This window comes from Haliotis rubra, unplaced genomic scaffold, assembly GCF_003918875.1.
Source record: "Haliotis rubra isolate DU_JTF1 unplaced genomic scaffold, ASM391887v1 Scf73, whole genome shotgun sequence".
Taxonomy (NCBI): domain Eukaryota; kingdom Metazoa; phylum Mollusca; class Gastropoda; order Lepetellida; family Haliotidae; genus Haliotis; species Haliotis rubra.
In genome coordinates, this window is record NW_025767446.1 from 1,709,311 (window position 1) to 1,735,648 (window position 26,338).

A 26,338-nucleotide genomic window follows, 5' to 3' on the forward strand; every position below is an offset into this window, starting at 1 on the left:
ACCATTCAGATTGACAAAAAAAAAACAAAACAGGTCTTTGGTCTTAAGTTTTATATGACATTTTCAGCCTTATTCTGATGTGTTACATTTTTTTACATGTTTAAAATTTCAAAGCAATGTTGTCTCTAGCTATTTCAACAGATGCTCACAATGAGTCACTGTACCTTTTTATGAGGTGAGAAGACCTATACGAGTATGAATCAATAGAAATTGCTCTTTGGAATTCTTGCTCATAAGCCACCTCAGAAGTAGTATTAACTTGAATGTTCACAACATGACGAAAGTCCAATGTCCAAATCACCATCTGCACTTTTGACTTTATTTTTGATCCAGCTGGTCAATGGTCTAAAAGTGGTTTAAATCTCGAACGAACATCACAAATGCCTGCGGAATCAAAGCTTTGAAAGTGATAATTGAGTAGAATTCGTGACCGCAGAGACTGAAAATGAGAACTCGCCTAACATTTAATATAGATATATCTCCTTTAAGTATATTTGTATTGCAACAGTAAATGTATACTCGAATCCATAGTTTGTAAGTAATCATCTGTAAACTCAAACATCAGTGTAGGACACAGCTGATCACTAAACCATAGAGAAAATGTAAATGATTGATTGAGCTTCGACCCTGGATGTACAGAGGCTGGGTGAGGGATAACTATTTTCTTGGAAGCAATGTATTCGGGCATTTATTTCATGTGAGGTTCTTTTAACATGAATGCTACACGCATCTTGTGATTATATTAGATATTTTGTTTGCAAAAATGTTGAAACCTATATTTATGAGTTAGGTTATACTTTATGATGATCCGCGGATTTGTTTGATTACCTCTGCGCTCAGCAAATTTCCAGCTATATCACGGGTCTGTACTTGATGTCTAAATATATATAAAGCTATAGGCTGAGCATGAACATTTTGTTGATTATATCATAGCATTTCACGGGTTGTATATGGACTAAGATTCCTAATACTAAGACTAAGATGCGGAAGGACTGACTGACTATTATGTAACGTGTCGTGACGGAGTATCCTTGGGCAGAAATCGTCAACTTTTAATGCCGAGTGAGTGAGGCAACACCGTCCCTTCTTCATGCTGAAGGTTTCGGTTCCATTCCAATATGAAGTTGCTTTGAAAAGTCAATGTTTAGCGCTCAGACATTGCTGAAATCGACGTTAAACAATACTCACTCACTTGCATGTAAGATGTAATTTTAATACTTTATCAGAAACAATAGAAACTGTTGGAAGGTAGCCGCTTCTGCGTGCATTAGACACTGAACTAATGAACTATGTGATTCCATCTGTGTTGTAAATGGAACATGTTTACATCTGGCTGAACATCTGAATCCTTGTACGTGAAAACACGCACTTTACATTCCACCATGTATTTGAGCCTATAACATTGATGATGTTCATGCTAGTTTTAGACTCCATCTGTGATACTCTAGTTATTTTACAGTCCTTCGCTGACTGATTCTTTAGCAACTTTGATTTATTATTTATATAAAACATTTCTCGTCACGATATGGCTGCAATATTGCCGATGTGACGTTAAATCGTAACTCACTCACTCACTCACTATAACATTGATGACCCAGCTGTCTGCCAACATAACCAACTAATAAATAGACAAGTTTTTCGCGTATGTAATTCAACTCCCAAGGTCTCCCAGCCTGTTTCGAAGTAAGGGATGTTTGGATATTTGTCAAGTGTCACCATAAGTGTACACAGGTTTTAGTTATTCTTATATTACATGGCTTTGATCTTCATGTCAATATTTCAAACAGACCAGTGACAAAACTGAGAGCGATATGTACATTGAACACTGTTTGAGAAAGTAGAATGTTCTTATATACCATCTACAATTTCTAAATTTCACCCAGAGAAACGCTTTCACTCTTTGATCCTAGAATAGTCTGAATCACATGAACGTGTGCTGTGTGCTGTCAACAAAATCGCGTCGGACCCATTTATTTGAATATCCACACTTAAGTATATGTTATGTGTGGTGACCAGACGCAAAAACCGGTACTTTTGCCCTTCACGAATCTATACGAAGGTCGGTCAAAAAGTAGTCGGCCTCACCTAGAAAATGATAAAATACAGCTGTTTATGTGTGTTATGCTGCTACATATTATCTGCCAACCTAAAGCAAATTGATTTTGCTATGTTCCAGCCTCGTGATCCAAATTTTGTTTGACTTTTTATCTTGGTACCCCCCAAAAACGCAAACTCTGCAATAAGTGCATCACAAACCTCAGGAAACCAAATATGCAAAAAACATTGGTGTGTGTGAGATGGGTAGAAGTCTACTAGAATCAAACTTAGGTATTAAAGTGCATAAAAAAGCAGTTTGAAACTACAGTCACTTCTTTATGTGACTCTCCCCTTCATGTTTACTGGAAGAGCTTGTTTTGGAGACACTATCCACCTCTTTTCAGATCACGTAATCATAACGACATAACTTATTCTAATGTTCTCAATTATTCATACATGATGCCAAGGGTTCAAACTAAATACTGAATGGTCACACTAGTGTCAGCTCTCAATATATTGTAAACACGGCCAGTTTGAATGGGAACTCTTCCAATACTATACTGAACATATTTTATATGATATTATCTGAGGACATACCATTATCCAAGAGGTACCAAATAGCAGATAGCTTTTCTTTTTCTGCATTATTTAGAAATATTATACCCCAATGTGTTGTGATGACTAATATCTCGGGAACCATATTACCTACATATGTGACATTTTGGATATCGCTTTGCTAATGATTCCTTCAAGTAAAAGAATGAAGTTTTTCAAACATTAGACATCGATAATACAGTAAGGCCGACTATGTCTTGATCGACCCACGTAATAAGGACAATATTTCAGGCAAAGGTTGTATATTACGATGGTGTTGCTTCAGGAATAGTACAGGTCCGTTTTGACAGAAATAAAATGCTGAAGGGTCTCAACCATAGTTCTCATTCAGCAACGGTGACACAGGCATGTACAAATATATTAATGCACATACTGATTATTTTAGAATATAAAGGGATATCTTAGTCAATAGAAGCGCGAAACATTCCTTTCTATAGTCAGACGAAATCTCACTAAAAATGGAGTCGTTTGTATAGTATTGATGATCTCATGCCTTTTGAAACACTAATGAAGGGTGAAGAAATGTTCAAGAAAAGGTGAACGCATCTGTTCCATCTGTGGCACCCGTCAAATCTCATGTCAATAGCGAAATATATCAACGCCTCTTACGGCTCACGAATTATCCATGTAATCCCCGAAAATGGACTTGATAATATTATGTTTTCAGCCCCTGAAGCAATTGAGAAAAAGAATAATACCCACATTCCTCTGTCCTAATAACATAAGAAGAACTGGTGTAACAGGCCGATGGCAATAGTCAACAGGTTTCAAAGTAACGCTTTAGAACGAAAACGTGAAGTGTTACAAGTGTGTGTGAGCTGCTTGTCATGTGAAGTCGACTTCACCTTACTATGTCAATCTACATTTAGATCCATGTGAGAAAGCTTCGGGGCCTAACTTGTATTTTTCAGACTGATTCACGTCAGTCTGTAGACACAACAAAGGCCACGAAGAAACAGATTTGAAACAGAGTTTTACAGAGTACAGGAATGTCTCTTTTTCTGTCGGAAATTGTCAAATCAGGTTGTAATTCAGTATTCAAGTCTTGTATTTCAGTCCTTCCACCGCCATCGGAAGAATGTTACTTTTTCGTCTGGAATAAATCTTAGCAGTATGGAACATTCCGAGATTTGATTAAACATCCTCTTGGAATCGCAGCTTAAGATATAACTAAGGGAAACTCATTATTACTTGAAAAAAGATCCCGGAAATTTAATTTCAGAAGTTTGTCAATCAATAGGAATAATATTTGCTTCTTCTGAATTTCTGCATGTCCGGAAGGCCTTGAACCATGAATCTTGTGTTTTTGTGTGGCTATTGAATGGCACGTCGTTGAGTTCTAAATATTTCTGAATGAAATTGGATCCACAGGGAAAGCTGTGTACAGATGTTGGTCCAACAAGGGCATATTAGGTATTAAGTCTGCCACCCGTATGAATCCCAGCAAAGCCTCTTTTCACGTCACACAATTCAGACACCTTTCTATTGCTGACCTAGAACATATATAGAGAGGCGTTTTAAGGATAAACGCCCAGAGGCCCTCAGCTCAAAGATTACACAGTTCACATTGAATCACGAGTCTACTTTGCTATCATTGCACACTCTTGAAGTTTTTGCGTCCGCATTCTTGAGGTAAAACTGCATGAAACAAAGTTATCACTAAATACCAGGCAGAAACTATGTGTCGATACTAGTCGACGTTAGAACTGTGTCGTCAGTATGGAGGTGAATTCGAACAGTATCAGCTGAGGGTATATTTCAAAATCATGGAACTACTTCTGTGTACTCATGCATTTAACATCATCATATAAAACTATACTTTCAGCAACAATAATCGCGTGCACAAATCATGAGTGAATTCAAAGTGGTTTCTAAGAAGGACCATATTTGGAAATGTAGTTTGTTTTCGTTTGTTGTTTGACAGTAAGAAGTCAAGCAATGTCAAATATCGCATAGTAAGTATGTTTAACTCAGACTTGAACAGAGCCATTATGACCGGACCCATATAGATACATAAAGGTACCTTTGACCTTTCACAGTCAAGACGGCAATATTTCATGACATTATCCAGATCACCTTATTGGAGGAGTGAGACGCTAGACCCTATTCGCTAATATAACATATTGTCTAGACGGATTTCAATCTTAATAAGCGGAGCGAAAAGTTCTGACTTTAATTAACAATCAGTCTCTGTATGTAAAGTACTGTCGGAAATAGAAAAAAACCCTGTTTTTAGGCTGTTACTATGTATCCCTAAAATTTACAGAATTGTAAATAGCATATGTCGAAATATCCAGTAGAATGTGCAATAGGATATCCAGAAAAGCATGTTTACTCGTAAAATTGGCCCCTAATTAGAAAAAATACCAATAGCTGCTGAAAACAATACATCAGGTTATAGATGGCAATTAGGTCACTCAGCCAGGTATGACGAAGGACCGTCGACTCACCTGGCATGAAATGCATGTGCTGCTTACGGGCACAAGGAGTCATCTCAACGATATTTTATGCTTTCTTATGTGTGTTGAATATGTCTCATCTATTGATTGACATCTTACGTGTCTTTCTTTCACAAAGTTTATGTGGAGATATGTAAAAGAGGATGATACCCATAGAAAAGCTTAAATCAGCCTTCGTATTAACTGTCTCAAAATATATAGGTGGCATGACCACCCGATGATCGACAGGATTGGATAGTATTTGTAAATTGTTATGACATGCCGTTTGCTTCCCCAATACATTTCCCTAAAGGATTATCTTATCTCATCTGATATCTCTATCACCCAGTCCGACCCCAACCACCGCCTGTGACACCCGTCCTGACACACCGTTTGAGACGACCCCTCCAACCTGTATCTTTTTATAGTGATAGTGAGACTCCATGGTAGCTACATCCTTAATAGTTTCAGTACTAAAGTTATTATTGTTTACGTCAGCTATCGTTTATAATAAAGATCAGTTTATTTTGAAATGGGCATTTAAAAAGTGTCCTTTGCAATACAATATCACCGCACACTAATTTGCATTAAGTCATGGTCTCTTCCAAATAAGTCGCTTTGGACTCTACAAAAGCCACATTGCTTATTTCTGCACTAGTCTCTCCTCAGTAAAGTCCTTTTTCTACGTTTCCTATCTCTCTACCGATGAGTCTGTAGTTAGGCCGAACTTAGGTTAACAGATATTTCACACTTTCACATATTAACTACATAAATTGTAAATTAATATAAATGCGACAAATCAGGGTTTTTTCTATTTCCGACAGTACTTTAGTATTTTCCACTCCTACCAAAATGAAACAATCGTATCCCATCCATGCCGAGTCCTTCAGATGCTAGCGTACGAAACTTGCTGACAAATATATCTTCACGTCGTAAGTAAAAAGGCTTAAATAAAGTGTCATGTCATGTTGTTGTAAATGTGAAGGTATTAAAGTATGAGTGCTATGTTTGTATAACTGTTATGAAAAGGCAAAATGTGACACTAAGATTTACAGTCAATCTGTTTTGGTGTAATGTAAAAATTGAAATGCGAGAAAGAATAATCATCAGTAACATAGCTGGCCATTGAAGGGTTAATATTTATTGATGATATTTAAAGGAAACGGGGTCAAACGTACGTTTTAGTGAATTACAAAGGCTGTTTGCGAATATTGTTTGAAAAGAAAAACGAGATGAGATGCATACTGATTTTCCAACATTACAAGTATTTATTTCATTAAGGCTGTTTGCGAATATTGTTTGATGTGACGTTAAATAATAACTCACTCACTCAATGATTCAGACCCGTGACGCTGTGAGAGAAGAATTGATTTTCAGCAAACCATGCTTGTTGAGGCGACTAACGGGATCGGGTGGTCAGGCTTGCTGACTTGGTTGACACATGTTATCCATCTCAATTGCGTAAAATAAATGCTCACGATGCCAGTCACTTGATTGTCCGGTCCAGACTCGAGTATTTACAGACAGCCGCCATATAGCTGAAACATAGCTGGACCAACAAAAACAAATACACACGTGTCCAGTATTACCATTTAATGTCTTTCGCTTGAAAACTAACATAAAGGAAAGCGATATAGGTCAAGAACACATAGTCATATATATTTTGAGGAACTGTTTCAACAAACTATATGATACTGAATAATGGGCGCATATGAACATGTCATGCATGTATGATATACGCAGCTATTTTCAAAGCATTTTATAAGTGAGATGCAAGGTTTAACGGATGTGAGTTTAGATGCACTCAGCAATATTTCAACTATACGAGGTTGAACGGATCTCAATATACAGCCATGTGTTAGAGAAGCACGTGCACAAGTGACGACAAAGTTATTGATTCATTAACCTGTGCTGTGCCGTCTCCATCCTTTCTCGCACACCTGGCTGTCCCTTTCTCTGCACTCCTCCCTCGTAACAAATAGTGAACTGTGTCAATATTTTAATGATAGTTTGTTAAACAACTTTTTTATTTTTAGGACATAAATTCTGCAAAAACCACACATAGTTAGTCTGATGTTTTTATTATGATCAGTGTTTCATTGAGTATTTTATGTTTATTAGTTTTCGAGTTAGATTGCAATTCATCGGTCCGCTTTTGAGCCAAACGGACTGCATGTATATCATAAACTTTCCTCCTTATTTCGATGTTATAAATTAATGCATTAGTTATGCATTGATGTCACATGCAATACTGACTTTCGCTAACATAAATTGCAGCTAAATTTGCTATCTGTAACTTCTTCAAATATAAGCGAAATTGGTATATTGAGAAAGGAATGGATCGATCTAGGGCGTCCATTTGATAGTGACAGAATACTAATGGTTTTTCACTTAAGACATACTAACTTCTAAACGCCATAACCACAAGAAAGAGTCCCAGTTGAATAGAATGATGAGAATAAACCTTTATCATACACGTTATAAAACCGTAAGAAATATTTCTTAAAAGCAAATCTCATTGTCACAATATCAACATGCAACTGGGTTTCCAAATAAAAGATAACATTAGACAGGCTCCAACTGCATGATCACATTACGGTGTACATTTTCTGTGTAAGACTCAACCCAAAAACAAATTCTGTTGAATGAACTCTTCCTGAATGCTGCCTATACATCTGTGTGTTGAGGGCTCGGTGTCAACATTCAGACTGATGAGCAAACACAAGCCTAACAGTTAGCAATGATCAACGCAGCCAGACTGGCACTAACTATATAGTCCTATATGTAACAGTATCGTGTACTCATGACACGTACCATGTACCTCTTGATGAATACAATGAATAGATTCTCTTTGATTGAGTTTGTTTTAAGCCAGACATTGATTACATTATTCCGTCGCTTTCACGTCAACTTCAAATGTGCATCTTACTGGATTGCTTTCGTACATTGGAACGTATCTAATGAAGATGTGACTCAGGGCATGTTTTATTGTATATACCTAATGATGGTAACTGGGAGACAAACAGAGACAAATTGAATACAGTGTGTCAACAACAAGTCGAATCATACAGAACGACTCAATTCCACAAGGTTGGTGGTGTCAATGTTTCAGTGCAAATGGCAACTCTGAATGGCCTGCCTTAGCGTTTACCTTTGGCTCTTACGTTAACTCACTAGACTTGATCATGTAAATATCAAAGTCACTTGGCTTGATTATTTTCAAAGATGAATTCCTGTTGGGATGTGGGACGTATGGATGTTTAAAATGTAAACTAAGTCAGCGAGTATGGCTTTGCGCTGCTTTTAGAAACATTGCAGCAACTTCACGGCAGGCATCGTCAGAAATGGGGGTTACACATTATAGTTATGTGGAGAATCCAACCTTCGGAGCACCGTGAGAAATCCTTGGCCACTAGGCTTCCACTCGGCGAGTTTTTAAACTCTACAGAGAATGTCTTTGAGAATGTTCTTGGTCATTTCGCAAACGTTTGTTGGCAATAATCGTGACTTCTACAGCGGTGGCGACATGCGCTATCATCCTCATACGACAAATCCTAAGACTTTACTGCATAATGTGATGCATATAACGAAACACCAGTTCGGATACAGTTGCACATTTGGTTATAGTTAGTGATTTAATATTTAAAGTCACATCGGCAGTATTTCAGCCATACCGTGACTATGAAAGTTGTAAATTTATAAATAAATAAAAAGTTAGCCAATATACTAATCTGTCTGCAAAAGACAGTAACATAACTAGTTTATCACAGATTTACACTTAAAACCAGCATATATACATAAAACACTGTAGCAATACAATATAGAAATGGGCTATAGGTAGCCAACAACCGAATGTAGATTGACATACTAAGGACCATGATGAGTTACAGTACGTTTGCTACCTGCATGGACCCCTGCTCGATGTATATCATCCCTTCAGCTGTTGGTAAATTGAACAAATCTAACCATTAATTCAAACGAACATATATACAACGATTAGAAAATGTGGTCAGATTAATTATACCTTGAAAGACCCTCCCAGGGGTCAATAATTTTACAATACTTTAACTCCCTTTGAGGATACAGTCACTAACAATCTCAGTTATTACTTTAATCTACCAATTATTAAATCCCACTGATCTATTTTCAAAAATGTTATTCAAATTCAAACAATTCTAATTCTTTCAAAAAAGTTTTAAATGATTATTAACATAATAAAAAAGAGACCCTTAATTGTTTTGAACCTGAAATATACTGGCCTCAAAAAGAAACTGTGCACACAGAAAATATAAATATAGGCACACAGTGTCTTTATACATAAATACAAGTGTGAACATAGCAAGTGTTGGAGACAAGCAAACGCTCATGAACGTGCCAGGCGACGTGACGTCATTGATGGTGGCCTATGGACTTGCAATGTGTTACTGCACGTGCAGTCCGTGTAACCGCACACAACATGTGAAACTCAGAAATTGCATTTACTGTCGAAAGCTTGATCCTTGGTCATTCAAACGTACACAAATTCACATGAGAAGTCACATGCACATCATGCCAAGATTAACATCTGCTCAACGTCAAGAAGCTATTGGAATGGTTCGAGCAAGAATGAGCCAACAACAGGTGGCAGCACATTTCCAATGCCATCGTAACACGATATCTGCATTGATCAGGCGTTATCGAAACAGTAATGACGTCACCGACCATCCACGTTCTGGGCGTCCCCGACGTAACGACGCCAAGACAGGACAGATGGATTCGGGTGACTCATCTCATACACAGGTTCCAGACGACAGTGACCACGTCCAAACCATTCCCCAGGCTTTCAATGCTCATTTGGTAGCCTCTGTGCGTCGTCGATGCACTGCTGTGCTTCACGCACATGGTGGTCATACCCGTTATTGACTTTGTGACTTCGTCATGTGACCACCTACTCGATTTTGAACTTCTGACGTCATCGTTACGGATTTTGTTCATGTTCTTTTGACATTTTGTTGTAGTCCGATACTTCAGCTTATAAAGTGTCTCTATCATTTCGTCTTTTCTGTGTTGTATTCTAATTCTGAAGGAATTTTCTGTGTGCACAGTTTCTTTATGTAGCTAGTATATGTATCCCTTGTGATGGAAAAATCAATTGATTATAACAAATGATACTAAAATGTGTGTGCTTCTACGTCCCTTCAATATTTCATTTTAAATCAACCCAAATCATAGTAACACTGAACATTGTACTTTTCATTAAAAAATAATACTTAGTTCAAAAAAAAAATGCTACATGACTCACTTGGTGAAACTTTCGATACTAGATAGCACAAAATGTCGTGTGACTTATAGATAAATTACAACCGTACACTGGTCTATTATCATTGAGGCCTTTGCCAACGTAAAAACAATAACATAAAAATGGTTTGAACATTGACGGGAAAAGGTCGTGTAACTTGTTAACTTAAATACCGCGAACTGGGCTGTTACCATTAAGGTCTTTGCCAAAGTAGAGAAATAACATAAAAATGGTTTGAGTGAATGAGTGAGTGAGTATGATTTTACGCCGCTTTAAGCAATATTCCAGCATTATCACGGCGGGGGACCCATGTGGGGAATCGAACGCTTTAACCATTAGGCTACCGCACCGCACCAAAAATGGTTTGGACATTAACAGAAATGATCAAGGTTTGGAAAGCTAACAAACCCATGAAAAGGCAAATCAAATCGTCTGCTTGAAAAGAAAACCGAAGAGAAGGAAATGGCCGTTTGTGCCACAAATTTACAAACACTCTCGACACATCTTCCTCATAAACTTTTGAAACCTTACCTCGGTCTCGAATGCTGTAACCCTGATCAAAAAATGTCTGAGCGAGAGTGGTATAACGCCTTTTCAATTCATCGTTGAAAGTGGAAGCCCGATTGTACGTTTAACGTTCTGAAATAGAGACGCCAATGTCTGGAACTGTTGGAATATTATAAAGTCGAATTATAACGCAAGTGATCACATGAGGTGGATTCCATGTTCGCTTCTATTTGGAGGGTAAATCTGTGAACAGAAGTTGGCTATTTGACTACTGATGTTCGATATTACATCAACGATGTGTCTCAAGCTTCATTTCAAATTCTCAGTCTAATTGGCTTTTTACTGATCGATAAAAACTGCATAAAGGAACATGTCAGCAAGAAGGTGGTTGGGGATGAAGGAGGGAGGTGTATGTGTCCATGACCTCCTCCTTCTTACGCCGCTTGTAGCAATCGTCCAGCAATATCACGGCGGGCACACCAGGAACGGGCTTCACACATTGTACCAATGTGGGGAATCGAACCCGGGTTTTCAGCATGACGATCGGACGATTTAACCAGAAGGCTACCCCACCGCCCCTCAAGTGAAAGATGACTATCTAATTAGCCGTTGTGTTCCAGAAGAGTCAACTGCGAAACTTAAATTCTGTTGTTTCATAAACGAGCCATGTCGTTTGACCAAGTCTTGACACTGTATCAGAGTTTATTGGCGAAATTATGTTTGTCCATGTAACGTCATTTGTGCATCCACCATCAGTGAAAAAGCAAACACTAAGGTGGTCGTGCAACTAGTGTGAAGAAGAACATTTTATTCTCTAAAAACCCACCCACGGTGTTATATGAGAATATAATGATATACAATTTAACATAAATACACAATCAAGATGGCGGATACTATGATAGTTAGATTAATTATTATTGTTATAATTCGTTTACAATTTCAGTGCATCTGACAAGGCATTTAGAAATTTAGCGAGGTTTTCAAAATGTTTTGTTTTATTGCTGAAAGTATCAGCAGACATGTTTGTGTTTGTATTTGGTTCAACTAAGTCTGTATCAGCATTATGATTGCGCACATTTGATGTCACAGAGGAGGTTATAATATGAGATAGACTAGGGGGGTTTACATGGAACATATGTTATGGTATTTACTGGAATGTTATTGTCACTTGCATTTTTGTCAATTGTCATGATTGGTGCAAATGGCTCACTTGGACTTTCATTAGATAAAATTATGGAAGGTGGATGCATTACTAGTAAGTCATTGGTTATATCCTTATCAACATGTATTGGTGACATGGGATGGTTATCCTCTTGAAACGAATGAGTTGTATTTGAACCCTTACATAATAAATCACGTTTACATTGTTGACAGAGTTGTACGTTGAGTTGCTGTTGTTGTACGAGACCTGTCATCAGCTACACAATGAGAGTCACATCCTTGGTCAGTATGGAGGTTTTGACCACCGTGCCTGTCCTAGGGGGGCACTACGGGTGTAGGTTACAGTTGGGCGTCCGTAAGGAGGTGGGGTGGATACCTCTTGTAGTTTCCTGTCTACATACAGTTTATCTATGATCATGTAGGCTTGTTTACCTTGTCTCCTGGCATCTCGCGGCAGGGGCATGAGCACCTCCCTTCGGTATTGGGCGACCTCATCTGGAAACTGCTCCATGACACTGAAAGATTTACCTTTTAGTCGACGAGCTGATCCCGTTACCGTGTCTCTGTCTCGTGTGTGTATAAACTTTGCGATGAGGGCTCGTGGTCTCGTTGTTCCTCCATGTTGTTTAGCTCCGATCCTGTGAACACGTTTAAATTTTCATGTCATCACAGTCTACTTGGAGATGCTCCTTAATGAATCCCTTCAGCACATTCTGGCAATGATCCAGTGTAGGCTGGGGTTCTGTTTCGGGGATACCAGTAAATATAAGGTTGTCCCGCATGGACCTGCACCTGAGATCTACTGTGTACTCTCTTAGAGCGAAGTGGTCTTCTCTTAAGCGCGATATTTCGGATGCACATGCATCCACCTTACCCCTCAGTGATTGTAGATCCGCTTCTAAACCTACTTTATCGGCGTCCCATCTATCGAAACCATCACTGATGAATCGTGTACTTGCTTCGACTTCAGTTAAACGTGTTTTAATGCCATCGATCTCCTGAACTTTCAATTCAAGCCTAGCCATGTCTGCTTTTATAGAACTCACATCATGTTCAATAGTGTCGAGCTTAGCGAGTCTGGCATCCATCTGATCCAACTTGGCTAAAATGGCCGCCGTGTCGGGATTGTGTTGAGTTTGTTGTGGTTGGGGGTAAGGGTTTTGTTGGTACTTACCTTGGCTTTGCATATACTTTGGGTGAAATGGTGGTTGTGTGTTGACCGTGTCCAGAGAACTTCTCACAGCCTCGCCTACATTCATACCGACGGGGCGTTTACTTGCCGGTGTGTCACCTGTATTCGAGTCAGACTCGGTAGCACTAGTTGAGGATGATTACTTCTTCTTTATTATTATTTTCTTGTTGAGGGTTTGATGTTCTGGGCATGATTCGGGTACCTTATTGTACTATCAGATGTCATGATATGGGATAATGTTGCATTTCTATAGGCTTCCAGCAGTCATAAACGAAGAGCACATGAAAATGCAAACATGTGGTGTCATTACTGATTCTCATATATATTTTCACCGCTATATGTTTTGTTTTTCTATTTTGTATCCACCTTGTTACATGACGGCAAACCGTTGAGGCATATACAGCAATGGGAATGTGATGATAGCAACCTGTAACCGATGAGGTAAGAGCATCAAAAGGATGTTTCTGACGTGGTAAATGTTTTCGCTTGGGCGTCGAATATTAGAAACATATCCTGGTGTTGGGAACTAGATCACGTTAGGTCCACGTGTAAATGTTGCTGCTCTTCTACACTAAGACAGAATAATACATGTTGAAGGATGGGTTATTTCTTGCATATGTGAAGTCGGTGTACTCGGAGCTGGTCATAATTTGTGATTTTATTGCAGCTATAAATACAAGCTGCAGGTGCACATATTTCCTATATATCTACCTGTTTTGTTTCAGTGTAATCATTAAGTTAAGTCTTTGTAAGAAGTTATTTTTGTACACCTAAAGGGTATGGCCAAATGGAGCTTTGAAACTCCAACCTCGCTCAGTCATAGAACATTTTCGACAACAGACCAACAATGTGTCAAGTTCCGCCTTTGAGTTGTCCTTGGTTTTGCCTTTGAACACTTAAGAAAATTAACAATAGCTTGGAAAGTATGTAAACGTAGCACTTGTTAAACAGTAAATCCTATATCGTAAGACAACAAAACATTCGTAATAGATGACCACTCAGAAGCGATGATAGGTACTTCCGTTTGTTTTGTTTATTAGAGTCTCATGCACAGATCAGTGATGACAAAAACAACGGCTTGTGACATTTGAGAAGACGGGAAAACGCAATAAAAATAGAAATACGCATGCTCGTGCTTCACGAAATGATCTCAACACAATCTTTTTCTTGTGCTTTGAAATCGAGCTGTAACGTATTTCGCGAAGACTGTCAGGAAAGCATTTTAAAGCAAGGTGAAAATCAAGTTGAAGAAGAAACCAAAACCTCCTATACCTCATGTTGTCCTATAGTGCTATGCCTTATCTAGAATGCTCGATGCCTTCACAGCCTACCTCATCAAACACTATGTGAGCTTTTGTTGTGATCTGTCCGCCGTGCGTTGTAACATCATCTCTGACAATAACACTAGTCCAAAGAAGATGAAACTTTACATACTTGTCACACCATTGGTGATACAACCTGTTCAAGTGTTACAGTCATGGCAGCAATATCTAAAAATCTATTTATATCGATTTATATGTCAAGTTGGTATATAGGAACACACTCACACACACATTGTCCTTGTTTTGACATATGCACTTTACCATACTGCAAGCTAAGGTCTTATGACTTTGCGACGACGTCATATATTGTTGTCATCATGGGGTCATTAGATGTTAGTGTTAGATCCCCCTCTATTTTTATCGAACATTTTGAAATATGAGTGAGAGTAACAATGTGTTACATTAAAATTGACTCTGATAAATTTTGATTTTTTTTCTGTTTAATCAAATAGTTATGCAATTATATGAGTAGTGAACAGTGTGAATGCTTTAATCACGTGAAATTATAACTTCACATGCAAACCTTGACTTTCTAGCCTATAAAGATGAAAAAACAAGAAATGCACGTGTGAAAAGCAAATTCATGAGGTCATTTGATGTATGTTTGCTTAAACTGAACACTCAAATTGAGAAAGTGAGCTGGAAAAACAAATTAAACTTTTCATTTTAATCTTTGTTTGGGAACCCAAGAACGTCAGCGTGCTGTGGGAGGCGTGACACTGAAGACCACAATCGAATTGTTCTCCACGCAGTGAACTTCATTTTGGAGGGTACCTTGACACCATGAACGTTATCGTTGTTAAAAGTTTTGGCGAGATTTGTTTGTTTGTTGTTGTTTTTGCTGTCCTTTGATGTCAAGATGTTCTGTGCACAGCATACAACTAAACGTAATGTCTTAAATCTAATATTAAAGACCTAGTCCAAAAAAATCCCGAGTGTCAAGTCTTCAGTTTTGCCTAGTATAGCTTTAATAATAAAATGTTGATATGTGACAGTGATATTCATTGTGACGCAATGATCCAAGTGTAATACATTGTTGAAATTCAGTAAGGTGCAATATGGTGTGCGTATGATATCAGAAACATATCGTGTTGATGGGAACTAGTTCAAGTAAAGGTCCACGTTTAAATGTTGAGACTCCTATACGCTTTGTCAGAATCATACATGTTTAAGTGAGAATAATTTCTTGCAGATGTCAAGTCGGAGTACAGGAAATGAAGCAAAGGTTTATCGTTTTATTGCAGCTTTAAGTACAAGCTACACGTGCACATACAATAACTCTTGAAGGTCTATTATTTATCAATATCATCGTGTTGGGTGTTTTGTGACATGCTGTTTTGTGCACATGAAAGGTATGGCAAAATAGAGTCGTGGCACTTTCTCTGACAACAGACAATCAATGTGTCAAGTGTGAATTGTCCTTGTCATCATAAGTCTGACATGTTTCATCATGAAAGTTTGATATGTGGCAGTGTTATTCATTGTGACTCAATGTTCGAGGTACATTGTGCATGTTGACGTTCAGTAATTTGCAATGTTGTGCTCTTTTTTCACTTGTTGTATGTTTAGTTCAGGAATGTACTACGAACTTCTGTTGACGCCGAGAACATTATAGAAAGATCAGTAGGCTTTTTCTTAAATATGTAAGGGGAGTTAACACATTTCATCCGCATAGTATGAAGGTCGTCCTTACTCCAGGTACTCAGCAAAGAGCTAGCTTGCGCATGCTTGAGATGAATATTACCATAACTGTCTTTATTGTTATAATCTCTGCCTTTGCATCACACTACTTTCATATCTTAGTAGTGGTGTGCATTATTTGGTAAACTTAGTTATTAGTAGAATGCAATTGTTCAAAACACCCCATCTCTTTGTTGTTTGTTGGTTTCATACCATGTCCTATAAGGACTGATTTCCAGTTAACTTTTAGTTATTTCAACTGTGGAATCAATATGAAACAGTATTCAAAGCGACCAGTGTACACGGTACCGGTAAGACCTCATGATCTTCCTTTAAGTGGGACAATAGAATCCAGATCCAAACGGTGTCATCCTGCATGCCAGGCGGATTTTTATACTCTGTCTGGTTATATTTGGTTTTGTACACATGTTTCAATATTCAAAGCCAAAAATACCCAAAACCAAGTGAACACGTTGGTCGATCATAAAACAGTAACTTCCTTTTACGACGTAAACATAATTTAATGAGATTAATTAAGCCTAAATGTGACTAGACTGTCATATCTTTCAAAGAATAACTCCAGTGCATAATCATACAACAAGAAGTCATATTTGTTGAGATGAATAATGGTATCCACTTCTTCATGTGAAATATTGTCAAAAGACATGAATGTTTCCATATGGAGTGGATGAACATATTTATCAAGCACTTTAAACCGAAACGTCTCTTCAAAAACGAGTTGAGTTAAGTACGAATACTCCGTTATTCCAAAGAATGGCATATGCTTAAGTGTGTCTATGGCACTGCTCAACATTTTATCATAACACTGTTTTTCGGACATTCTTGTGGTAGAAAGGCATTCGTCCAAGGAAACATTTGCTAACATTCGTGTTTGTCTGTTGAATGCGGGATTCTGCGGACAGCTAGTGAAAGTTTTGAAACTGACATCTTTCCCCTTGGACATTGCACGACATTCTGGATTTGCATTGTCCAGTTTGGCAGAAGAAATCCGAGACCACTTTGGCCATCCATGGGTCCTGACCTCGTGCCATTCGTGGTAGAAGTGATGGAGTGGGTAACGTAGAAGTGTCATGTAAAGATACCTGAAAAACAATACGTATCATGTTTTACATTGCCTTTGAGTCCTTATGCAGATTGCGAGCTATATGTGGAATTAAAACAAGATTTATGCGTAAATGATTTGCTAATGTGGGACGTTACTATTGTTTCTGGTGTTTTTGTCGGTCCCCAAAAGTGTTTGCTTTTAGTATATAAAAAAAAAAATGCGCACATTTCATTCGTAGCTGTAACCATTAACTACCCAACTTGGGTGAAATGATGCACATCACAGTGCAGAATCAATGCATATGAATATACAAAAAACATAACTGACATTTTGTTTTTAAAACAACGTGCCTCGTATTCTTCAGAACTCCCCGACGAAGGCCTTGGTTTCGAATATCGCCAATACACGCCTCCAGTGTCCTCAAGGCTGGATAATATCCACACGGCCATGGATGTTTAATGCTGGAAAATAACACTTCTTCCCTGCTATATACAAAACATGGGCAGTTTCGTTGTCCTTGACAGTTACGGCACTTGTCAAAAATAAGACCGTTCTGAAGCAGAGTCGACAAATCTTTGGCTCCTGTGTAGGGTATTTGTAAAAAGACCAGAACGTCATGTCTCCGCTTGTCAACGTAAAATGTCTGTACGTCCTTCCCATACACATTCTGAACAGAGTTTAGTTGTTCATATGCTTCAAAAACTAGTGAAGAGCAGATCCATGTTATCCACAGAGGAAACCAACGACGGTTATAAGCCCAATTATTAATGACAACTTTCGTGCCATTGGAAACGCCAGTGTGAAAACACTTGATAAATCTGAAGTAAAACATTTATAACGTCAGGTTGAACCATACGAGAACTATCCAGTTTATCACGATATTTCCCTTTTCAACAATTTGTTCTGCAATGTGGTATTTGAGTTGAATGCTCACACTTTCACCCTGATAATGGACCTTGCATAGAGATTGCGATTCACTTGTTTCCAGTGTTTTTTTACATGTTTAAGTGCACAGGATGTGTTTCAAATATTCATGGAATGCTAAGACGAAAACAGTGTTTTTCCATGTAAGTTGAAAACTCATACTAGGTATCTGAAAATAGTGTGAGTTACAAACCATAACATAAATCCAACGTGCATGTCATGCCGACTCTGTGAAGGTTCATGAAAATAGCAATGGTACTCTGTGAAAACTTCAGATTGCTTCCGGGTGATGAATTGACTTAGTCATTTGACTTGAGGTGTCACATCATATGTCATCGCCATATATTTGATAATGGTCAACGGAAACTACTGGGAATATCATAAAGAACGATGCAACTTGGAGCACGCAGCAGTACAGCTGTGTGACAACGCCCTTGTCACGTGTATTTTTTAACAGAAGGTACACAGAACATGCGATATTTGAACACGAAACATATGAATCAGTTACTGGTAATGTCACAATTCTATAACATTTCCAACACAAGGTGCTGCCATGTTTCAATGACATATATCACTATACATTCACAGACGATGACTGATATACTCACTACAAGTAACAAACTGCCACTAGTTTACTTTGGTCGCTTGTGCCTTTTGGATGAAACCCATGAGAATTGGCAAGAGGCAAAGTGTAGAGTAATCCCAATCTAAGTTATTCCAAAATAGAAAACGCAGACTCATATAGAGAACGTTATTATCAACATTGAATTGGCACCATCGGTTTAAAAATGCATCACAGCTACTTACAACGTCCGGAGAAAAGCGATGCTTTACCAACCTTGAATTGTGTCACAGAATGAAAGGGAGGTGATAACCATTTATCGCCGGCTGTTGCATTTCAACGATTGCATAAATGACTTATTCAAACTTCAGAGACCCTGAATTGCAAGAGAGAAGAAATACAACATGTGCTTGGTCTGTTAAACGCCTCGAAGCACAATCGACAATGTCTGTGAATGTGAATAAATGCACGTGCAGCAGTTGTGGATGTATGGAATTTGAGGAGGCGTCAGGAATTCAGAATTCAGAAGTCTTTCCATTGCACCTATTTACGCCTGAAGAGGAAACCTTGTTTTCCGAGCCTATGATTACTTTTATATAATATTTATATAATAATTTTGCATGACCTTTAACATTCGTTAATTTACCTCTCTTTCCCTTCACTTTGAAAGAACCGCCTCCCTGGTGTAGTGGTTAGAGCGTCCGCCCTGAGAACGGAAGGTCTCGGGTTCGATCCCGACCGCGTCATACCAAAAGACGTTAAAATATGGTACTTGTTGGTCCCTGCCTGGCGCTCGGCATTAATGGGTACAACAAGGACTGGTCAGCTCGGAGTCAGTATACTGTGTCTGAATGGGGGTATTCATGCTTCACTGCGGCATGGTATCTCAGTGGGCTAGCACTATAAAACCAGCTTAAGTCTGGGCTAGTACAAGCAGCCGCACATACACATACACACGCATGCATCGTCGTCATATGAGCGAAATATTCTCAAGCACGTCGTTCAACCTAATTTCACCTCACCTTCACTTTGAAAGTTGTACGTTTTTCACTTTATTGAGGTTATAAATCTAGTAGCTGAAGATAGCACAAATATATTTTCCACTTTATGATTCCGTAAATCATCGAAGACAATAAGAGCAATATATTTACAAGGCCACACCAAATATTTCACAAACAAGATACTCACTGTCAAAATCAAAGCAAATATAAACTATAGTGAAACATTGCCTATAATTATCAGCCATTTATTCAATTCATTACTATCAGTTATTTGAAGGACATTTCTCCCTTGGACATGCTCTGTTCTCTGGGTGAACGGATTGGTGTTAAATGAGTTTAAAAGATGGTGTTTCCTGTTGCCGTCTGTGCACGGTATTAACGGGAAGGTGATTCAATGAGCGGTCGACTAGTATATTAACCAGTGGCACGATATGTGAGTTGGCTGTGTCTCAAACGGCAAATGTTCGGACTAGTATATGCAGTCACATACACACCTGGCTCAATATGGTTTAACAAATCCTAAAGCATACTTCATCATACCTCCATTATTCAACAATGACTGATTTGTAAGTGTTTTGTTAGGTCAGGAACAATACTTCGAAGAGCAGATTTTGAAACGATTCCTTCTGCTGGCATGTAGTCTTCATTGGCTCGAATTCAGGCACACCACGATAGAAGACTTGATACAGGTTTTCCTACAGAACATTTTTACAGAGGAACACTGGTGTTAACGGTTGTTGCCCTTGATCCTGATGTAAGCTTTAACGGCGTCGTCAGTATGACACCACTGATAGCTGGTGTTAATGCTTGTTGCAAGAAGGACTCCAGTGATATTTTATTACAATGGAATGTTTATCTTGTGGTGTGTGTTTCCAGCTATATATCAGCGGTCTGCAATTGTTCGAGTCTAGACCAGACGATGCAGTGATGGACATCACCAAAATCGATCTACGCAAGCTGGATGCGATAGCATGCTGAACATGCTGAAAGCCAGCGAGTCTGATGACTGGATCCTGTTAGTCGCCTTTTGCGAAAACCGTGAATTGCTGGAAACCACTTCTATCCAGTTGCATATATGGATTGACTTTAGGAAAACCAACGCTGCTCTTGGCGACGAGCGAAATGGAATATGTCTGGGTGTGGTATGCATGATACCTATCATACTTGGTAATGGTTAATCAAGAAGAGAATATTTCTCTTTTGAAATCTAAGTGACGTACAGGCTGCCAGTATGTATGAAAGTATTTATTCCTTCAAAACAAGATAAAATAGCAGAACAAATCCGACGTTGAGCCTGTAAATTTGATTGGGTTAAATGCCAACTTGTGGTCATTACAAAAGACGATGAAGAAGAAAACGTAAACCTCCTGAAAAGGCGGATACTTTAAACAAGATATATCATGTTGTTCAATAGTGTCATATTCAAAATGACTTTATACATACTTAATGAGCTTATGCCATTATTTGTGAGTCGTGCGGAAACATATTCTCTCGAGATACCACTTACCAAAAGAAGCTGAAACTTAACGTACTTGTGTACGTCATTTGGTAACACAACCTGTTCAGCACCTACCATCATGGCAGCAATATCAAAAGTCATATTTATATCGGACTATCCTCTTGAAAATGGAATGGAAATTTGGTACATAAGAACCCGCACACAAACACACACTGTAAATAAAACACACATTCACCACTGAAGCTGAAATTCCAAATATTTTTCCCACACTGACATTTGGGTTTTTTCGCGTTTAACTTCCCAATTATCCAGCTATATTATTCAGTCTGTAAACAATCGAGTTATGGCCAGACAGTCCGGTGATTCACACCATAAGCATCAATCTACGCAATTGGGATACGATGACACTGTCTGATGCGCTAAAGAGGATAACATCTGATCTAACACATGAATTATTTAAAAGAGTCTATTCATGACCATTCAACATACATTTGCATCTTTTGGCAATATGTGCATTTTCGCTTTTGTTGTAACATTGCACCTCACCCATACTACAGACTACACTAGACTAAACAGACTATGATTTTGTGACATCGTATTGTGTTATCCGGATCATACTATGCTAGTGTAAGGTATCAGCCACACAATTTTTATTGAACATTTTGACAAACAAGTTAACTATGTGTCAAATGATGATGCTTATCCAGTTGAGCTTCAGTGAAGAGACACTGTATGTGATGTACATTATTCAACACAGAACTGGCAATGCAATGACCTAACTGCAGGTTAAATGCACCACCTAAGGAGAATTTTTTTTATCCTTCCCATCAATCAAATCGTTGAGACCACATCATGGCCAGTAGTGCAGTATATTTCACAAAACAAAATGCTAAATCTGCTACTGTGGGCAAAGTACTTGCATTGCAGATCAGTTGGGTGGGTTTTGCAGGGGAGTTGAACGTGTGGAAACAATCAATAAAACAAGTAGCCTTTTGCAGTAATTTAGAACGTCGTTTGGTTTGATGCCTTTGGGAAGGTATTTGAGTTATATCACGATGTGTCAGCTTAATACAGAATGAATGCCATCGTAATTAGTAAGTGAGATTATGAAATTTGGCTTTGAGATATTGACGGAAACAAAGTATCTAACTGAACATCTTGAAGATTAACTGTGGATTGTGATGTTGCAAGTCCTTAAATGTGTCATTTGTTATATTTGAAATCATATCGTTTCCCAATGAAAATATCCATAAAGAATTAGAGCTATTAATCTATCACGAAATAGGAACAGATGAACATAAAGTTGCTAACATATAGTTACGTACAACGAAGAATGTATGACATAAGCACTTTGGGATGGACGTGTCTTTATTCGATGTAAAGCAAAAGGTACATCGTGAGTTAGTAACTTGGAGACTCCGGGTGATGGCATATGCTCTTATTTGGTGCAATAAGGAAAATGGATTTTGGATATTAATACACCAATTTTGGTTCATTACCATTGGCCATCTTCAGTTCAGTGAGTAACACAATAATGTTGTTCAGTAATTATCAATGTCCAAATTCATCACCAGGAACGCGATCAACACTAGACTGATCTGTGTAGCAAGTTTCACCAAGATACCTTCCACAGTTTGGGAGATCTGCTCCGGAACACTATCCTAATTTTCCAAGAAATCAAAAACATAACAACATAAACATCCCAACTCATCAAAAACTACCAGTGCACAACTAAACTACTTTGTATTGCGTGTTTCATCCAAAACTGATCACCGGAGTCCTGATCCGGACACTAACTTTTTTCAGCATAACTGCAACTTATCCAAATCCTAAATCATCTCATGGAACCACTTCATCACAAAACCGATTGGTATAACAGGCTTCATTCGTAGGTAATAGTTTAACAGTTTGGGATTTCTGTGTAATATTTTATGATGTAGAAGACGCCTATACTTTGTATACATACTTTTGGTGATCATACTGACACCATTACGAATCTAGCATCGTTTGAAACAGTACCCTCGATGTTTCTGAATGCGTACCACAGTTGCAGCTGATGCAAAGCTGCCGATCCCTTTCTTTTCTGGGGAATTACAAAGTAGTGTACCATTACCACATTATACCAACATGGGGAATCGACCCTTGGTTTGGGGCGTGAACGCTCTGTGCACTGTATTAACCCACTGACTCCTCATGAGGGAGAATTACACTACTATACACATTAATGAAATATTGACAGGGTCTTTATAATCTCATCTGTACAATCCAAGGCTATATAGCGGTGTCATCCTACATGCCCAAACAGCATTTCTACAATCTCTATATTTGATTGTGTACATGTGTTGCTATATTTGCAAAGGCCAAACGAAAGGGCTGAAAATTTTAACGACTTTGATCGATCATAAAACAGTGAGGTCTTGTTACTATGTAGGCATGATTTATTGAAGCTATATGACGAAACATTAAAACCCTCTTTGCCCTCTTTGTTATTATTCAGTTATCTTTAAAGTGACTAAAGTGTCATATCGTTCAAAGAATAACTCCTGTGCATAATCATACAACAAGAAATCATATTTGTTGAGATTAGAAATAGTTTCCATGTCTTCACGTGAAATATTGTCTAAAGACATGAATGTTTTCAAATGCTTTACATGAACATATTTATCGACTACCTTTAACTGAAACGTCTCTTCAAACAAGACTTGGGTCATGTACAAATACTCCGTTATTCCAAAGAATGGCATATGTTCAAGGGTATCTTTGGCACTAGTTAACATTTTATCATAACACTGTTTTTCGGACATTCTTGTGGTAGAAAGGCATTCGCCCAAGGAAATATTTGCTAACATTCGTGTTTGTCTGTTGAATGCGGGATTCTGTGGACAGTTAGTGAAAGTTTTAAAACTGACATCTTTCCCCTTGGACATTGCACGACATTCTGGATTTGCATTGTCCAGTTTGGCAGAAGAAATCTGAGACCACTTTGGCCATCCATGGGTCCTGACCTCGTGCCATTCATGATAGAAATGATGTGGTGGGTACCGTAGAAGTGTCCCAAAAAGATATCTGAAACATAATAAGTATAATGTTTTATATTGTTATCAAGAGATTACAGATTATGACCAATATATGTACTAGAAGAAACGTTTATGCGTGAAAATATTTGTTTATATGGGAAGTTATTAGTCTGAGGCTTTTTACTTGGAAAGAGTGAAACCAAAGTAAGTGTTTGATTGTAGTACAGAAAGGGCTCTCATTTAATTCGTAGCTGTAAGCATCAACAACGCTACTTGGGGAAAATAGTGCACGTTACAGCAAAGAATGACATATATACGAAACAAAACTATGACGTTTTCACAACGTGCCTCATTTTCTGTAATGGTCTCCGACGAATGCCTAGATTTCGTGAGACGCCGATACATGCCTTTAGCGTCCGGAAGGCTGGGTAATATCCACATGGCCATGGATGTTTAATGCTGGAAAATAACACCTGTTCTCTGCTATATACATAACATGGGCAGTCCCGTTGTCCATGGCAGCTGCGACACTTGCCATATATAAGACCGTTCTGTAGCAGAGTAGACAATTCTTCAGCACCAGTGTAGGGTATTTGTACAAAGACCAGAACGTCATGTCCAGTCTTGTCGATGTAAAATGTCTGTACGTCCTCCCTGTACACATTCTGGACAGGGTTAAGTTCTTCATATGCTTCGAAAACTAGTGAAAAGCAGATCCATGTTATCCACAGGAAACCAACGATAGTTATAATCCCTATCATTAATGAAAATTTTCCGGCCATTGGAAACGCCAGTGTGAAACACCTGATAAATCTGAAGAAAAAACAAACATTTATAAGGTCAGCTGGAACTGTCCTGTTTATCACGATATTTCCCTTTTCTACAATTTGTGTTGCAATGTGGCATTTGATTTGAAAGCTCACATTTTCACCCTGATAATGGACCTTGCATAGAGATTGTGCTTCACAAACGAACATGTTTCATCCTTATTTCCCCTGGTTACAGCATTGTTTAAACGCACAGAATGTGTTTCAAATATTCTTGGAATGCTAACACGAAAGCATTGTTTTTCAATGTAAGTTGAAATCACACTAGGTATCTGGAAATAGTGTGAGGTATAGGCTATAACATAAATCCAATATGTGTGTGCCTCCCGACTCTGTGAAGGTTTATAATAGCAATGGTGAAAACTTCAGATTGTTCCCTGGTTATGAATTGACTTGGTCATTTGACATCATATGTCATCTCCATATATTTGATAATGGCCAACGAAAACTAATGGGAATATTATAATGAACGATGCAACTTGGAGCACGAACCGCTACAGCCTTAGTGCCCTCATCAGGCACGCACCACTATAGCCATAGCGCTCATCAGGTGTACGTTTACACAATGTACAAATAGATCGGCGATATGTGAACACGAAACATATAAATGAGTTACTGAAATCATAACCTAATGTCATATGTTTCAGAATCTATGAATCGGACCACAATCGAGAGATTGCGAGTAATGGGGCTTTCACAATTTTATAACACCTCCAACACGACGTGAGGGCTTGTCCCTTTTGGATGAAACGCATGAGAAATGGTAAGACGCAAACTATAGAGTGATCACAATTTAAGTAATTCCATCCTAGCAGCCGCGTACTCAGATAGAGAAGGGATTTCACTACATTGAATTTGATCTATCGGTATGAAAATGTATCGAAGCTACTTACAACGTGCGGAGAAACGAGATGCTTTACCAACCTTGAATTGCGTCACAGAATGAAAGGGAGGTTACAGCTGCTCATCGCTGGCTGTTGCATTTCAACGATTGAATAAATGGAATTTTCAAACTTCAGAGACACTGAATTGCATATTATGGTAGCTGGCATTGTCCGTCACTATGACAGAGGGCTGACAAAGATTGAGCAAAAGCTGATGTTTCATCCAACCAATGAAGACATGTCCGATCATCTCCTGATGGTAATCTCCACTTGATTTCTTTGCTTCAAAGACCAACTCGCAACCGTCGTATAAATCCTTTGTCCCAATCATTCGGTTGCCCTTTCCAGATGGTACCATGGGGGCACTC

The 26,338-nt window shown here is 38.4% G+C and overlaps 1 protein-coding gene and 1 long non-coding RNA gene across 3 annotated transcripts; both read right to left on the reverse strand.

The window, feature by feature from the left end:
• Positions 1-3,310: 3,310 nt before the first annotated feature.
• Positions 3,311-16,763, reverse strand: LOC124259607. The gene is made up of 3 exons (XR_006893871.1): positions 15,269-16,763; positions 13,372-13,373; positions 3,311-3,322 (listed from the first exon to the last, which is right to left on the reverse strand). It is a non-coding gene; the product is annotated as an uncharacterized LOC124259607 (long non-coding RNA).
• Positions 16,764-22,031: 5,268 nt separating this feature from the next.
• Positions 22,032-26,089, reverse strand: LOC124259606 (heparan-sulfate 6-O-sulfotransferase 2-like). Of its 2 annotated transcripts, none has more exons than XM_046693769.1 (3): positions 26,011-26,089; positions 24,608-25,072; positions 22,032-24,308 (listed from the first exon to the last, which is right to left on the reverse strand). In XM_046693769.1, exons 2-3 carry the CDS (start codon positions 25,039-25,041, stop codon positions 23,732-23,734), a joined length of 1,011 nt encoding a protein of 336 aa, XP_046549725.1. In that variant the 5' UTR covers positions 25,042-25,072; positions 26,011-26,089; the 3' UTR covers positions 22,032-23,731. The 2 variants fall into 2 exon arrangements, with proteins under 2 accessions (XP_046549725.1, XP_046549724.1); XM_046693768.1 differs by having other exon boundaries at positions 25,980-26,070.
• Between the last annotated feature and the right edge of the window lie 249 nt (positions 26,090-26,338).

Excerpts from the sequence above, each read along its gene's own strand:
- LOC124259606 (XM_046693769.1), bottom strand. The coding sequence starts at position 25,041 with ATGGCCGGAAAATTTTCATTAATGATAGGGATTATAACTATCGTTGGT. Across the intron at positions 24,309-24,607 it reads AGACCATTACAGAAAATGAG|ATATCTTTTTGGGACACTTC; the intron begins GCACGTTGTGAA and ends ATTATGTTTCAG.